The sequence below is a fragment of the Mauremys mutica genome, chromosome 5 (assembly GCF_020497125.1).
Source record: "Mauremys mutica isolate MM-2020 ecotype Southern chromosome 5, ASM2049712v1, whole genome shotgun sequence".
Classification (NCBI taxonomy): Eukaryota; Metazoa; Chordata; order Testudines; family Geoemydidae; genus Mauremys; species Mauremys mutica.
Window position 1 is genome coordinate 97541473 of NC_059076.1, and position 15007 is coordinate 97556479.

General features: G+C 43.1%; 1 protein-coding gene across 5 annotated transcripts in view; it reads left to right on the forward strand.

The window, feature by feature from the left end:
- Positions 1-15007, forward strand: part of KCTD8 (potassium channel tetramerization domain containing 8) — a 170340-nt gene that overhangs the window by 138680 nt on the left and 16653 nt on the right. For 2 of the 5 annotated variants that reach the window (XM_045019261.1, XM_045019263.1), the window contains one exon: positions 5207-5268. The exons of 1 other annotated variant lie outside the window; for it this stretch is intronic. In XM_045019261.1, coding sequence (XP_044875196.1) covers positions 5207-5268 — 62 coding nt within the window. Of the gene's footprint in view, positions 1-5206; positions 5320-15007 lie in introns of all 5 variants that reach the window. 2 more of the 5 variants (XM_045019262.1, XR_006579824.1) reach the window with 1 other exon arrangement.

A 15007-nucleotide genomic window follows, 5' to 3' on the forward strand; every position in this document is an offset into this window, starting at 1 on the left:
AACATACATAGAGTGTCCATTTGGAGTAGGTACTGTAACCTTCACAAGGCCTGGTGGAGAGGCTTAAGGAGTTGTAACTGGCTCCCTGTCAGATACTCTCCCAGACTGTTGTGTCCACTTCCAAATCCTTCTTGAACCCCATTGACATTTACCTTCATTTTATCTGGAAGAACTATCAGCTGCTTTGTTCTAATCTAGTCTCTAGGCTCAGCCAAACACTGGAAACTCAAGGACAGTGCATCATTTGGATTGGGCAAAAGGAAACAGAGCTGCGCGGTGTCTGCAGTCTGGTGACCCCACCCGCAGCTGTCTGGCATGATTGTGTCTAACACAGATATATACACGTTTAACAAGTTTGTGTGTGTGCGGGTAGATCAGGGGTTCCCAAACTTGGTTCGCGGCTTGTTCAGGGTAAGCCCCTTATGGGCTGCAAGATGTTTTGTTTACCTGAGCGTCCGCAGGTATGGCCACTCACAGCTCCCAGTGGCTGTGGTTTGCCGTTCCCAGCCAATGGGAGCTGCGAGCAGCTGTACCTGTGGATGCTTAGGTGAACAAAGTGTCTCACGGCCCACCAGGGGCTTACCCTGAGCAAGCCGCAAACCAAGTTTGGGAACCCCTGGGGTAGATGAACCTTTGCATTGATTACCCCACATAACAGTTCCCTTGAGGCAGGTGAGTGATTATGAAAAATATCTGAGGCAAAGTCTCAGTCTGATACGATCAGAATCACTATGATTCTATGATTCTATGACTCACCAGCCTGGGTCCATACATGGCTCAACAAAATCTTGTGGTCAACATATGAAAAGTTGCTGATAATGAACAGAAGGAAACTGCATATACAACTGTTGTCTATCACAAGGAGATCAACCAGTAAACTATTTCAGTATTCACAGCATTTCCAGATATAAAGCCAGACTGAATGTGATCAAGGAAAACTGAGGACTTTTAACTGAGACCAAATTTGTCCCACCACAACCTTTTCACCAACCTTCCCTAAATTAGAAGGGTTAGAGACTGGGCAATAATTACCAAGTATTTGAAGATAACTGTATTCTGATGGAGAGCACCTTTGATGCCCAGCCTGGAGAGCACCTTTGATGCCCAGCCCAGTCAATGGTATCTGCAAGTGCTCTGACAATCAGGCCATTAGAAATTTTAATTCTTACAAAAGAAACTGACATTACCTGGGTACGCGTTCTACGACACATTTTAAGACCATCATTTGCCTGATGGACTGAGATTGGAAGTAGTCTATTCTTTCATATCATAGAGGGATATCTGTGTCTCTGATAAGTAACATTTCCCCATTCTGAACATCTCTTTTACAAGTAGTGGCTATAATGATTGTATATATTCATAGTTTCCAAGGACAGAAGGGACCATTGTGATCATCTAGTCTGACCTTCTGTATAACACAGGCCATAGAACTTCCCCAAAATAATTCCTAGAGCAGATCTTTTAGAAAAACATCCAATCTTGATTTCAAAATGGTCAGTGATGGAGAATTCACCATGACCCTTGTAAATTATTCCACTAGTTAATTACTCTCACAGTTAAAAAAATTATGCCTTCTTTCTGGTCTGAATTTATCTAGCTTTAATTTCCAGCCACAATCCATGTTATACCTTTCTCTGGTAGATTGATGTGCCCGTTATCAAATATTTGTTCACGATGTAGATACTTATAGTGTAATCAAGTCACCTTCTCTTTGTTAAGCTACATAGATAGAACTCCTTGAATCTATCAATATAAATAATGTTTTCTAATCTTTAACTCATTCTCATAGCTCTTCTCTGATCCCTCTCCAATTTACCAACCTCCTTCTTGAAATGTGGGCATCAGAACTGGGCACAGTATTCCAGCAGGGGCCAGACTAGTACCAAATACAGAAATAAAATAACCTCTCTACTCCTCCTCGAGATTTCCATGTTTACGCATCCCAGGATTGCATTAGCTCTTTTGGCCACGGCATCACATTGAGAGCTCATGATTCAATTGATTATCCACCCTGATCCCCAAATGTTTTTCAGAGTCACTACTTCCTAGAACAGAGTCCCCCATTCTGTAAGTATAACCTACATTATTTGTTCCTAGATGTATACATTTACATTTAGCCATATTAAAATACATATTGTTTGCTTACACCCAGTTTACCAAGCAATCCAGATCACTTTGAATCAGCAACCTATGCTCTTTGTTATTTACCATTCCCTCAATTTTTGTGTCATCTGCTACTTTATCGGTGATGATTTTATGTTTTCTTCCAGGTCATTCCTCATAATGTTAAATAGCATAGAGGAAAGAACCAATCCCTGTGATGCCCCACTGGAAACACACCCACTCAGTGACAATTCCCCATTTATAATTAAAGTTTGACACCTATCAGTTGGGCCAGTTTTTAATTCATTTGATATGTGCCATATTAATTTTATATCACTCTAACGTTTTGATCAAAATGCTGTGTGGTATCAAGTCAAATGCCTTATACAAATCTACATATATTATATCAACTCTATTACCTTTATCAACCAAACTTGTAATCTCATCAAAAATAAGATACCAAGTTAGTTTCACAGGATCTATTTTCCATAAAGCCATGTTGATTTGCATGAATTAAGTTATGCTCCTTTAATTCTTTATTAATTGAGCCTTGTATCAGGCATGCCATTATTTTTGCCTGGGATTGATATCAGACTGACAGGCATATAATTACCAGGGTCATCCAGTTCTCCCTTTTTAAAAATTGGCACAATATTAGCTTTCTGGAACTTTCCCAGTGCTCCAAGACTTATTGAAAATCAACTTTAGCTTCCCAGCGAGCTCCTCAGCCAGCTCTTCTAAAACTCCTGAATGGAAGTTATCTGGACCTGCTGATTTAAAAATGTCTAATTTTAGTAGTTTCTGTTTAACATTCTCTAGAGATACTAGTTGAAGGAAAAGACTTACCACCGCCATCTGATGAGACTATATCATCTGTTCCCCCCCCCCAATACAGAACCTAAACATTTATTGAACATTTCTGCCTTTTCTTCATTATTTATAATTTTACCATTTCCATCTAGTAATGGACTAATACTATTGTCAGGATTCTTTTGCTTCCTAAAATATTTTTAAATAAGTTCATATTGTCCTTAATCTGTTGGACATAGATTTATCCTTGTGTCCCTTTGCTTCCTGATAGTTTTCTACAAATCTTAATTTCTGATTTATATTCATTACTATCAACTTCCCCTTTCGTCCGTGTTTTATATACTGGTATATTATAGCTGCCTTCACTTCCTCTTTAAACCAGATCAGCTTTTTTAACAATAGAGCCTTCTTCCTCGATTGTGTTTTTCCAGACATCTAGTAACATGTTCTTAAATGATTCCCATTTATCATTCACGTTTTTCTGATTGCATTCTCCCTCCCAGCAGATTTGGCTCATAATTGTTTCCAGCTTTGTGAAATTGGCCCCATGAAAGCACCAGAAATATGTATTACTGGTCTGAACTTTATTCTGCTTGCACATTATAAATGTGATCAAGTCATGATCACTTGTACCTAAGCTACCACTATTGTTTATTCTATGATCAGTTCCTCTTTATCTGTTAGGATAATGTCTAATAAAGAATTCCCCCAGGTTGACTGCAACACTTTCTGAGTCAGGAAATTGTCATCTATAATCAATCTGTTGATTAAAGAACAAAGAATGTACTCATCCAGATGGCATAGGTAGTAGCAATGCAGAGCTGACTGAGAGTGCTCAGACTTACGTTACCATGCTTAATCTCCTGCATTTCTTACAAACTAAAAAATTTGTATTATAACAGTCTTGACTAGATAAATCTGGTGCATCTGCATTCCCACCCAGCAACATCATGTGGGGTAGCATCATTACCTCCACCAGAATCCTTTCTTTACCTTTGAGGAGAGAGAGGTAGCAGTGGCAGATACTTCAGTAGACTATGTGGCATCTGGACTTGAGCTGATTTGTATGGAAAGGAGTTTGGCCGTTGAAAGCAATATGTGGGAAAAGGAAGCAGTTGGGTACAGTGAGGTGATTCAAGGCAGGGAGAGGAGAGGCAGGTAGGAGCCTATTTTACTAGGAAAGGTTAAAGTGGACATTTTGGGTTATGAGTTGAGATTGAATGTCAGAAATACGTGATTCAGTAGGGATAGCAACGCAGCTCCATAGGTAGGCAGAGAGTAAGAATCAGGGCAAAAGTTTGGAAAATAATCACCGTAAGAATCATAAGGAAGGGAAGGAAAAAACAAACTAATTTTAAAAATCACATACATGCACAGAACCAAACTCTCTGAGGTCATGAATCACTCCATTATCTTTGCTAGGGTTAATCTAGATTCAGGTCAATGTAAGACTGGTCAGAATCTGACTCAATATATCTAAAATTAATCCATATAAATTGGCCAAAATCGAGATGCTCATTACTCAGTACTACAATAGCAGTAGGAAGCAAAATACATGGTGATTGTCGGATAATTACACCTCCACCTGCTGTGGGAAAGTAACATTTTTCCTGTTATTAGCCTATATTTTGTATCACATAATGCAGTAAGTAGAGATGTAAAAAGTCTTTCAGATGTGAATCACTGATTTGTATTTGCACTTTTGATGAACACTCGTGTTCTTCTCTAATTTGTATATGTAAAATTATTTATATTTTTTCCCTCTCACTTTCCTATTCTTACACAAAAACATTCAAAAGCTTTAGACAGATATTTCAGATATTACCTAAAGAACAGTAAAGCTATACGTTCTGTTGTGCCAGTAAGATAGGACAAGTCCTATGGAGGATATCATAATGGAACTCCAAGCTCAAATCAGAAATAAGGAAAGGTGCATTTAAGATTAATCAGGATTACCTTCACCCATGTTATAAAATGTGTGCTAAAATGTTTCATAATCCAGAGATTTAAATACCAGTTTTAGTATACACCTCTACCCCGATATAACGTGACCCGATCTAACATGAATTTGGATATAACGCGATAAAGCAGCGCTCTGGGGGGGGGGGCGCACTCCGGCAGATCAAAGCAAGTTTGATATAACGTGGTTTCACCTATAACGCGGTAAGATTTTTTGGCTCCCAAGGACAGCGTTATATCAAGGTAGAGGTGTACCATATTATTGTATAAACAAAGTGATCAATGTATAGCAAACTGACGTAACAGTGATATCCACTTTATTGTTTTTTTCCAGTTTCTGACTATAGACACCCATAAGGAGGAGCAACTAGAAAATCAGCATAACAATGACAGAAGGTGAAAAGGATTTCAAGGACACTACTGGGATTATTGTGAAAAGTTTTGCATGTGAGGAAAAGCCAATGACGTTTGGCTTTTAAATGGTTTCATAAATAAGAATTCCACCGCAGCTGCTGTTCACCATGTAGTTTTGCTTGTTTTCTAAATCAAATCTGTGTGGCATGGTGAAGGTGGAACTGAAGGGCAAGGGTAAATTGGGTTCCTTGCCTCGTTATTATCACAATATGCATCTTGTAATCCATAGTGCTCACAATCAATGCGGGGGAGTGTGTATGAGTCAGGAGGAAGTCCCTAGAGAAACAAAGACAAAACATGAATAGAAACACATCATCATCAAATCAGATGTGATTTTCACCTATGGGCATCTGCTCTTTGAAGGGAAATCCTAAAGCTTTCATTTTGTAATAGAAATCCTGCCAAAAATTCATCTCTCATCTCTGACCTTGTTTGGAGCACAAGCAGCTCTGGAGCCCTGCTGTGTATGCATATTTAAGAACATCACAGAAAGTTAACTCTCAACAGGGCATTAGATACAGTATCTCATGCAACAAATGTCAGACTCCATATCTGCACATTTTTCTTCTTTTTTTCCAGTTTTGTTTAAGCTTACTCTAGTGCTTCTGTGGGTGTCCCTCCCAGTCAGGCTCCAAGGGAGGCCACTTTGTCTCACTGTATCACACAGTAACTGGGGGTGGGGGGGCTCAGTTAGCAGATTAGGGCTCTGACCCTCTGATCAGGGCAGAGCAGCACACGTTCTCTGGCCTGGCCTCCTGGCTGAGGCAGGCAACTATCCACAGTCTATAGGCCTGACCCTCAAGTCAGGGCAGAGCAGTCTTTAGCCCAAAGCCTTCCAGCTTCGGTAGATAGCAACTGCCAGTCTAAGGGCCTTGACACTCGGGGTGAGGCAGAGCAATGAGCAGTCTTTAGTTGCAGCCTTTAGGCTGGAGCAGACAGCAAACACAGTCTGGGGCTCTCACCCTCTGGGCGGGGCAGAGCAACAAGCAGTCGAAGACCTTGTCTATACTACAGAGTTTTGTTGACACAAGTTACGTTGATGATAAAAAACTGGTATAATTGCATCGCTTGTGTATGTTCACACAACATTCCTTCAGTCAGCAGAGCACATCTACAGTTGGTGCTCTAGCATCGACAGAGAGAGCAGTGTGCACTGTGGGTAGCTATTCCCCATCTTCTGCAACTAGGAGTTCTGGGAAAGCAGAATGGATCACAGTGCATCATGGGTACGGGCTCCACATCCCATGATGGAGTTTTTTCCATCACATTATTCTATGGACTTCTCATTGTGTTTCAGGGCACCTTTCAGTGGCCCCTGTTTACTGTGCACCCACCATCTCTGTCTGAATGGATGGATCCTGCACAGTTCTCTACTGTTGTGGTCAGTGTTATGAACAACATCGTATCTGGTCATGCAGTATATTGTGAGCACCCAATCTGAACAGGAATCAGAGGCACCTGTCCTGCTGTGTGCCATGGAAAGAAAGAACATCAGATTACTTTTGGCATTCATGGAGCAACTGCAAATGGTGGACCGTTGCTTTTGGGTTTGGGAAACAATCACTGAGTGGTGGGATCACATTGTTATGCAGGTCTGGGATGATAAGTGGCTGCTGAACTTTCAGATGCAGAAACCCACCTTCCTGGGAAACCCACCTCACCCCAGCACTGCGATGCAAGGACACCAAAATGAAAGCTGCCCTCTTGGTGGAGAAGCACGTGGCAATCGCTGTGTGGAAGCTGGCAACTCCAGACTGCTACTGATCAGTCACAAATCAGTTTGGAGTTGGGAAGTCCACCATTGGGGCTGTGTTAACGCAAGTGTGAAGGGCCATTAATTGCATTCTGATATGAAGGGCTGTGACTCTTGACAATGTGCATGAAATAGTGGATGGCTTTGTGGCAATGCGATTCACTAACTGTGGCAGGGTGATAGATGGCATGCATATCCCTATTTTGGCCCCAGACCATCTTGCGATGGAGTACATCAATAGAAAGGGGTACTTCTCTATAGTATTGCAGGTGCTTGTGGATCACTGTGACCGTTTTACTAACATCAATATGAGGTGGTCCAGGAAAGTGCATGACACCAGTGCTCCTGAAGACACGTACCTGTACAAAAAGCTGCAAGCAGGGACTTTCTTTCCAGACCAGAAGATTACAATGGGGCATGTTGAAATGCCCAGCATGATCCTGAGAGATCCAGTGTAACTCTTACTCCCATGGCTCATGAAGCCTTACACAGGAAATGTTGACAGCAGCAAGGAATACTTCACCAATTGACTGAGCAGGTGCAGAATGACTATAGAATGTGCCTTTGGCAGATTAAAAGCATGCTGGCACTGCCTTTAAGAAAGGTTAGACCTAAATGAGGAAAATAGTTCCATGGTCATAGCAGACTGCTGTGCACTTCATAATATTTGTGAGTCTAAGGATGAAAAGTTTCTCCTGGGGTAAATTGCCTGGTGGCTGATTTTAAGCAACCAGATACCAGTGCGATTGGAGGGGCACAATGAGGGGCTGTTTGAATCAGGGAGACTTTAGGGCACCATTTTGACAATAAGCTCCACTAACATGTCTTTCTATACAGCATTTTGTCATGCTTTGTTAACTTGTCATGTTGCATGAACATTTTGATGATTGCTTCCTGACCATGATTTGTACTCAACAAATGATCAAACTGCCACTGTGTATTAATTCTAGCAGCAACCACCGTGTGAAGGAGACCAATAAAGATTGGTTATCTTTTAGGCAGTATGTTTTTATTAAATACCAATTAAGAAAACACACAAAAGGCTTGGTGGGAAAGGAGGATAACAATGAAGGGCAGGGTAGGCTCTTATATCTGTGTGTAAGTCCAGCTATCTTTTTGAAAGCTGTCCAGAGAGGTGGAGCGAGTAGGGTACCAGGACAGGCCGGGAAGTTGCAAGGAACGTGTGGGAAGAGTTTGGGGAGGGCATAGAAAGCAGTTCTGTATCGGCTGCAGGCAGGGGGCTGAGCACACATTAATTCTGCCTGCAGCGTGATTAGGAACGTCAACATCTCAGTTTGCTCCCTCCTCTGCTCCTGGCCCATTAAAACTCCGTCCTGGCTCTCCTTTCTGTCCTGCCTGTTTCTTTTATAATTTGCTTTTAAAGTCTTTGTTCATGCCCTGCCTTCTGGGTTCTTTGGCCTCTGATCATTGGAGCACCTCTTGAAACATGTCTTTCTGGCTCTTTCTTGGTTGCTTCCTTGTCTGGTGGAGGTGCTTGGCCAGTGTGTATGGGGTTCCCCTGAAGGTCACATCTTCAGAAGCAAAAGAAACAAACAGAAGCATGATGGTTAGTGCATGCACAGCATCAAATCAGTATAATAAAATGCACTCTTTTAAAAATATGAATCTATTTCTCACTGTCCCCTGGCAAGCACACAGCTTGGCAAATCCCTAAATATGGCGAGTTCAACTCCAGGGGATGGGAGAGTGCTTACGATGGGGCAAAGGGTCTTGGTGTTTTTTTTAAGGGGGTGACTGCAGGCGACTAGGAATGATATTGTAAATTCTGCTACCATTTTCCACAGGCAGGGTCACTGAAGCCAATATCTCACTCCTGAGGGTAAGCAAGGATGCAAAAGTGCATCTCCTGTATGTGTGAGACTTCAGATCCAGTCCCTATGCTGCTTGCCTGTACAAGTGATTGCCGATTGGCACTAGAAAGTTTCTACAACAGGGGAGGGAACAAACCAGCTCTGCCAAGTAACCTTCAGCACAGGATTGGCGAGTACCTCCGGAGAGTTGCCTAGAGATCTCTCTAGAGGATTCCCATGAAATCTCGTTGTGCATTAACACACTGTTCCATCATACTGCTTAGCTGCATAGGAGAATGTGAAGCACAGGCAAACAGCTAGTCAAGTACATTTCTATCCTTTCACCCATTTCTAGAATATACAAACCCAAAGGCCAGCTCTACCTCATATAACCGAGCAGCATCAATTAAAAAAAAATCACATCATTCTCCAACTCGACCTCCTCATCCATGACTTCATCCTTGGGGTTGAGTCTGCTGTCCGCTGTCTCCAGCCCCACTGAGGTGTCCATGGTACTCTTGATGGTGGAGATGGGGTCTCTACCGAGGATGGCATCCAGCTTCTTATAGAAGCAGCAGGTCTTCAGGGCAGCATTAAAGCGATGAGTTGACTCCCTTGCCTTCTGGTATGCCTGCCTCAGCTCCTTTATCTTCTCATGGTCCTGATGTGTGTTTCATTCATAGCTCTTATCCAACATGCCACAAGAAATCTGACCATAGGTATCCAAGTTCCTATGGCTGGAGTGGAGCTGGGACTGCACAGCCTCCTCTCTCCACAGCAGCCAGCAAACAGAGCTGTAAACAGGGGAGTTTCAGAGGGAGTTTCCAGGGGGAGGTTGCAGGGGAGACCAAGAGACCTAGGCAGAGGAACTGACAGGATAGTGAAGGGAGTGGGTGGTGGTCTGCCAGTGTTCTGGTGCCTGTTGGGGGTTTGTTTTGTTTTGTGTTTCTCGGACTAACAGGTTTTAGGTGGGAAGGCTATGACTGATACAGAGGCAGCAGTGAAAGACACAATGAGGATGACTGGATGTGGAAGCTGCGGCATGTACCTGAAAAGAGTTTTGTCTGCATGAAGTGCCACCTGATAGAGCTGATGGAAGAAAAGATCCGAGGACTGAAGATGCAGGTGGAAACTCGGGTCGAGTTTAGAAGGGGGTTCGAGCAGATGATGGAGCAAAGACATGAGGAGGCTGAAGGGATAAGCTCAGACTTGCAGATGGCAGCAGGACCAAACAATTCTGAGGAGAGACTGCTGGGTGAGGAAAGTGGAAGCATGTGACTAAGAGAACCAGGCAGAGGAAAAGACGGGCCAGTGAAGGAGAAATAGAACTCAGGAACAGGTTTGCAGAGTTGGAAAATAAAGAAGGGGCACAGCAGGTGGTCGCTGAAGGTGAGAGGGCAAGGAAGAAGAGAAGAGCAGCTAGTCCTATAGGAAGAGGGGAAGAGTCAATGGAGACAACACCAAATATGAGCCCCAGGAGGATACGGGAAGGGTTGCGGAGGACTGCAAGGGTGAATAGGAATCGAGAGGACTTGCAGCCAGAGGGTGCAGGGGTTAGACCAGAGAATCACACTGTCACCAGGAAAAGGCAGGTCTACGTGATTGGGGACTCCTTACTGAGAAGAATAGACAGGCCTGTAACTAGAGTTGATCCGGAGAACAGAAGGGTTGCTGTCTGCCGGGTGCTAAGATACGGGATGTGGCCCTGAGGCTGAAAAGGATCCTAACGGGAGCGGGAAAGAATCCGTTGATTGTCCTTCATGTGGGAACGAATGATACGGCTAGATTCTTGCTGGAACGTACCAAGGGACACTATGCCAGACTGGGGAAGACGCTTAAGGAAATCGAGGCTCAGGTGATCTTCAGTGGGATTCTGCCGGTTCCTAGAGAAGGGCAACAAAGGAGTGACAAGATTATGGTGATCAACAGATGGCTCAGGCAGTGGTGCTATAAGGAGGCCTTTGGGATGTACGGCCACTGGGAAGCATTTATGGACAGAAGACTGTTCTCTCGGGATGGACTTCACCTGAGTAAGAAATAGACTTCTAGGATGGAGGCTCGCCCAACTGATTAAGAGAGCTTTAAACTAGGAATTTGGGGGGGATGGTTGGGAGATGTCCAGGTAATCTCCACGACGGAATTTAACCTTGAGAGGGAAGAAAACAAAGTAAGAGAGGATACAGCCATGGGAAGAATTGACATAAGGAGGAAGGGTAGTGTAGATACCAGTCTAATAGGTGATGCTGGTGGTAGAATGTCTGTGCCTAACCGGGTAAAGAATGTCAGTGAAGCCAAACGGCAAAAATTAAGATGTCTGTACACTAATGCGAGGAGCCTAGGTAACAAAATGGAGGAACTAGAGCTACTGGTGCAGGAAGTGAAACCGGATATTATAGGGATAACAGAAACATGGTGGAATAGTAGTCATGACTGGAGTACAGGTATTGAAGGCTATGTGCTGTTTAGGAAAGACAGAAATAAAGGCAAAGGTGGTGGAGTAGCATTGTATATCGATGATGAGGTTAACTGTAAAGAAATAAGAAGTGATGGAATGGATAGGACAGAGTCTGTCTGGGCAAAAATCACACTGGGAAAGAAAGCTACTAGAGCCTCCCCTGAGATAGTGCTTGGGGTGTGCTACAGACCGCTGGGATCTGATTTGGATATGGATAGAGACCTCTTTAATGTTTGTAATGAAGTAAACACTAATGGGAATTGTGTGATCATGGGAGACTTTAACTTCCCAGATATAGACTGGAGGACAAGTGCTAGTAACAATAATAGGGCTCAGATTTTTCTGGATGTGATAGCTGATGGATTTCTTCACCAAGTAGTTGAAGAACCAACAAGAGGGGATTTTGGTTTTGGTGAGTAGTGAGGACCTCATAGAAGAAATGGTTGTAGGGGACAACCTTGGTTCGAGTGATCATGAGCTAATTCAGTTCAAACTAGAAGGAAGGATAAACAGAAATAGATCTGGGACTAGGGTTTTTGACTTCAAAAGGGCTAACTTTAAAGAATTAAGGAAATTAGTTAGGGAAGTGGATTGGACTGAAGAACTTGTGGATCTAAAGGCGGAGGAGGCCTGGAATTACTTTAAGTCAAAGCTGCAGAAGCCTGCATCCCAAGAAAGGGGAAAAAAACCATAGGCAAGAGTTGTAGACCAAGCTGGATGAGCAAGCATCTCAGAGAGGTGATTAAGAAAAAGCAGAAAGCCTACAAGGAGTGGAAAATGGGCGGGATTAGCAAGGAAAGCTACCTTAGTGAGGTCAGAACATGTAGGGATAAAGTGAGAAAGGCTAAAAGCCATGTAGAGTTGGACCTTGCAAAGGGAATTAAAACCAATAGTAAAAGGTTCTATAGCCATTTAAATAAGAAGAAAACAAAGAAAGAAGAAGTGGGACCGCTAAACACTGAGGATGGAATGGAGGTTAAGGATAACCTAGGCATGGCCCAATATCTAAATAAATACTTTGCCTCAGTCTTTAATAAGGCTAATGAGGAGCTTAGGGATAATGGAAGGATGACAAATGGGAATGAGGATATGGAGGTAGATATTACCACATCTGAGGTAGAAGCCAAACTCGAACAGCTTAATGGGACAAAATCGGAGGGCCTAGATAATCTTCATCCAAGAATATTAAAGGAACTGGCACATGAAATTGCAAGCCCATTAGCAATAATTTTTAATGAATCGGTAAACTCAGGGGTTGTACCATACGACTGGAGAATTGCTAACATAGTTCCTATTTTTAAGAAAGGGAAAAAAAGTGATCCAAGTAACTATAGGCCTGTTAGTTTGACATCTGTAGTATGTAAGGTCTTGGAAAAAATTTTGAAGGAGAAAGTAGTTAAAGACATTGAGGTCAGTGGTAATTGGGACAAATTACAACATGGTTTTACAAAAGGTAGATCTTGCCAAACCAACCTGATCTCCTCCTTCTTTGAGAAGGTAACAGATTATTTAGACAAAGGAAATGCAGTAGATCTAATTTACCTCGATTTCAGTAAGGCATTTGACACGGTTCCACATGGGGAATTATTAGTTAAATTGGAAAAGATGGGGATCAATATGAAAATTGAAAGGTGGATAAGGAACTGGTTAAAGGGGAGACAACAATGGGTCATACTGAAAGGTGAACTGTCAGGCTGGAAGGAGGTTACTAGTGGAGTTCTTCAGGGATCAGTTTTGGGACCAATCTTATTTAACCTTTTTATTACTGACCTTGGCACAAAAAGTGGGAATGTGCTAATAAAGTTTGCGGATGACACAAAGCTGGGAGGTATTGCTAACACAGAGAAGGACCGGGATATCATACAGGAAGATCTGGATGACCTTGTAAACTGGACTAATAGTAATAGGATGAAATTTAATAGTGAAAAGTGCAAGGTCATGCATTTAGGGATTAATAATAAGAATTTTAGTTATAAATTGGGGACACATCAGTTGGAAGTAACAGAGGAAGAGAAGGACCTCGGAGCATTAGTTGATCACAGGATGACTATGAGCCGCCAATGTGATATGGCCGTTAAAAAAGCTAATGCATCAAGCGAGGTATTTCCAGCAAAGATAAGGAGGTGTTAGTACCATTATATAAGGCACTGGTGAGACCTCATCTGGAATACCGTGTGCAGTTCTGGTCTCCCATGTTTAAGAAGGATGAATTCAAACTGGAACAGGTTCAGAGATGGGCTACTAGGATGATCCGAGGAATGGAAAACATGTCTTATGAAAGGAGACTCAAAGAGCTGGGCTTGTTTAGCCTAACCAAAAGAAGGTTGAGGGGGGATATGCTTGCTCTTTATAAATATATCAGAGGGATTAATATTAGGGAGGGAAAGGAATTATTTAAGCTTAGTACCAATGTGGACACAAGAACAAATGAGTATAAACTGGACACTAGGAAGTTTAGACTTGAAATTAGACGAAGGTTTCTAACCGTTAGAGGAGTGAAGTTCTGGAACAGCCTTCCAAGGGGAGTAGTGGGGGCAAAAGACATATCTGGCTTTAAGACTAAGCTTGATAAGTTTATGGAAGGGATGGTATGATGGGATAGCCTAATTTTGGCAATTAATTTTGGCAATTGATCTTTGATTATCAGCAGGTAAGTATGCCCAGTGGTCTGTGATGGGATGTTAGATGGGATGGGATCTGAGTTACTGCAGAGAATTCTTTCCTGGGTGCTGGCGGGTGAGTCTTGCCCACATGCTCAGGGTTTAACTGATCGCCATATTTGGGGTCGGGAAGGAATTTTCCTCCGGGGCAGATTGGCAGAGGCCTTGGAGGTTTTTCGCCTTCCTCTGCAGCATGGGGCATGGGTCACTTGCTGGAGGATTCTCTGCAGCTTGAGGTCTTCAAACCACAATCTGAAGACTTCAATAACTCAGACATAGGTTAGGGGTTTGTTATAAAGTGGATGGGTAAGAGTCTGTGGCCTACTTTGTTCAGGAGGTCAGACTAGATGATCAGAATGGTCCCTTCTGACCTTAAAGTCTGTGAGTCTAAGTGGGAAAGCATTTGCTACGTGGAGTTACCAAGATCAGCTGGGAAGATGTGATGTGAGCGGTCCACGCTGGGCAAACAGGAAGTGGAATTTAAAAAATTTCTGGGCCTTTAAAGTGGGAGGGCCAGAAGCCTGTGTACCTGGGTGTAGGGCAGTGGAGTTCTAACTGCTGAGCAGAGTGGTGAGGCTGGTCACTGTGGGGCATCTCCTGGAGCGCAGCGTCTACACTGACACTTTGTCAATGTAACTTTGCAGCAAAAAGCTCTATGCCTCTTGCTGAGGTGGTTTTATTTTGTCAGCAAAGCAGGAGAGTTTTGTCGGCGAAAGGAGCATTGCAGCGTGTACATCCCCACTGCTTTGTCCACAAAAGCTGACTTTTGTTGACAAACCTCTGTAGACAAGGCCTAAGGGTTCTTGCCCTCTGGGCAGGGCAGAGCAATAAGCAAATGCGAGCCATCCAGCCTAAGGTGGGTAGGCTGCCAACCCAGGGGTTGGAGGTGACAGCAGGGGGTACGGGAACTTGGGCCCACCCTACTCCACTGGGTCTCTGGCAGTGGCGGAAGGTTCCATCACTGGGTCAGCAAGGATCCAACTGGACTAATTTCTGGTGTCCCTAAGCTATTTCCTACTACCTTCTGAGTGTACCTTTGTCT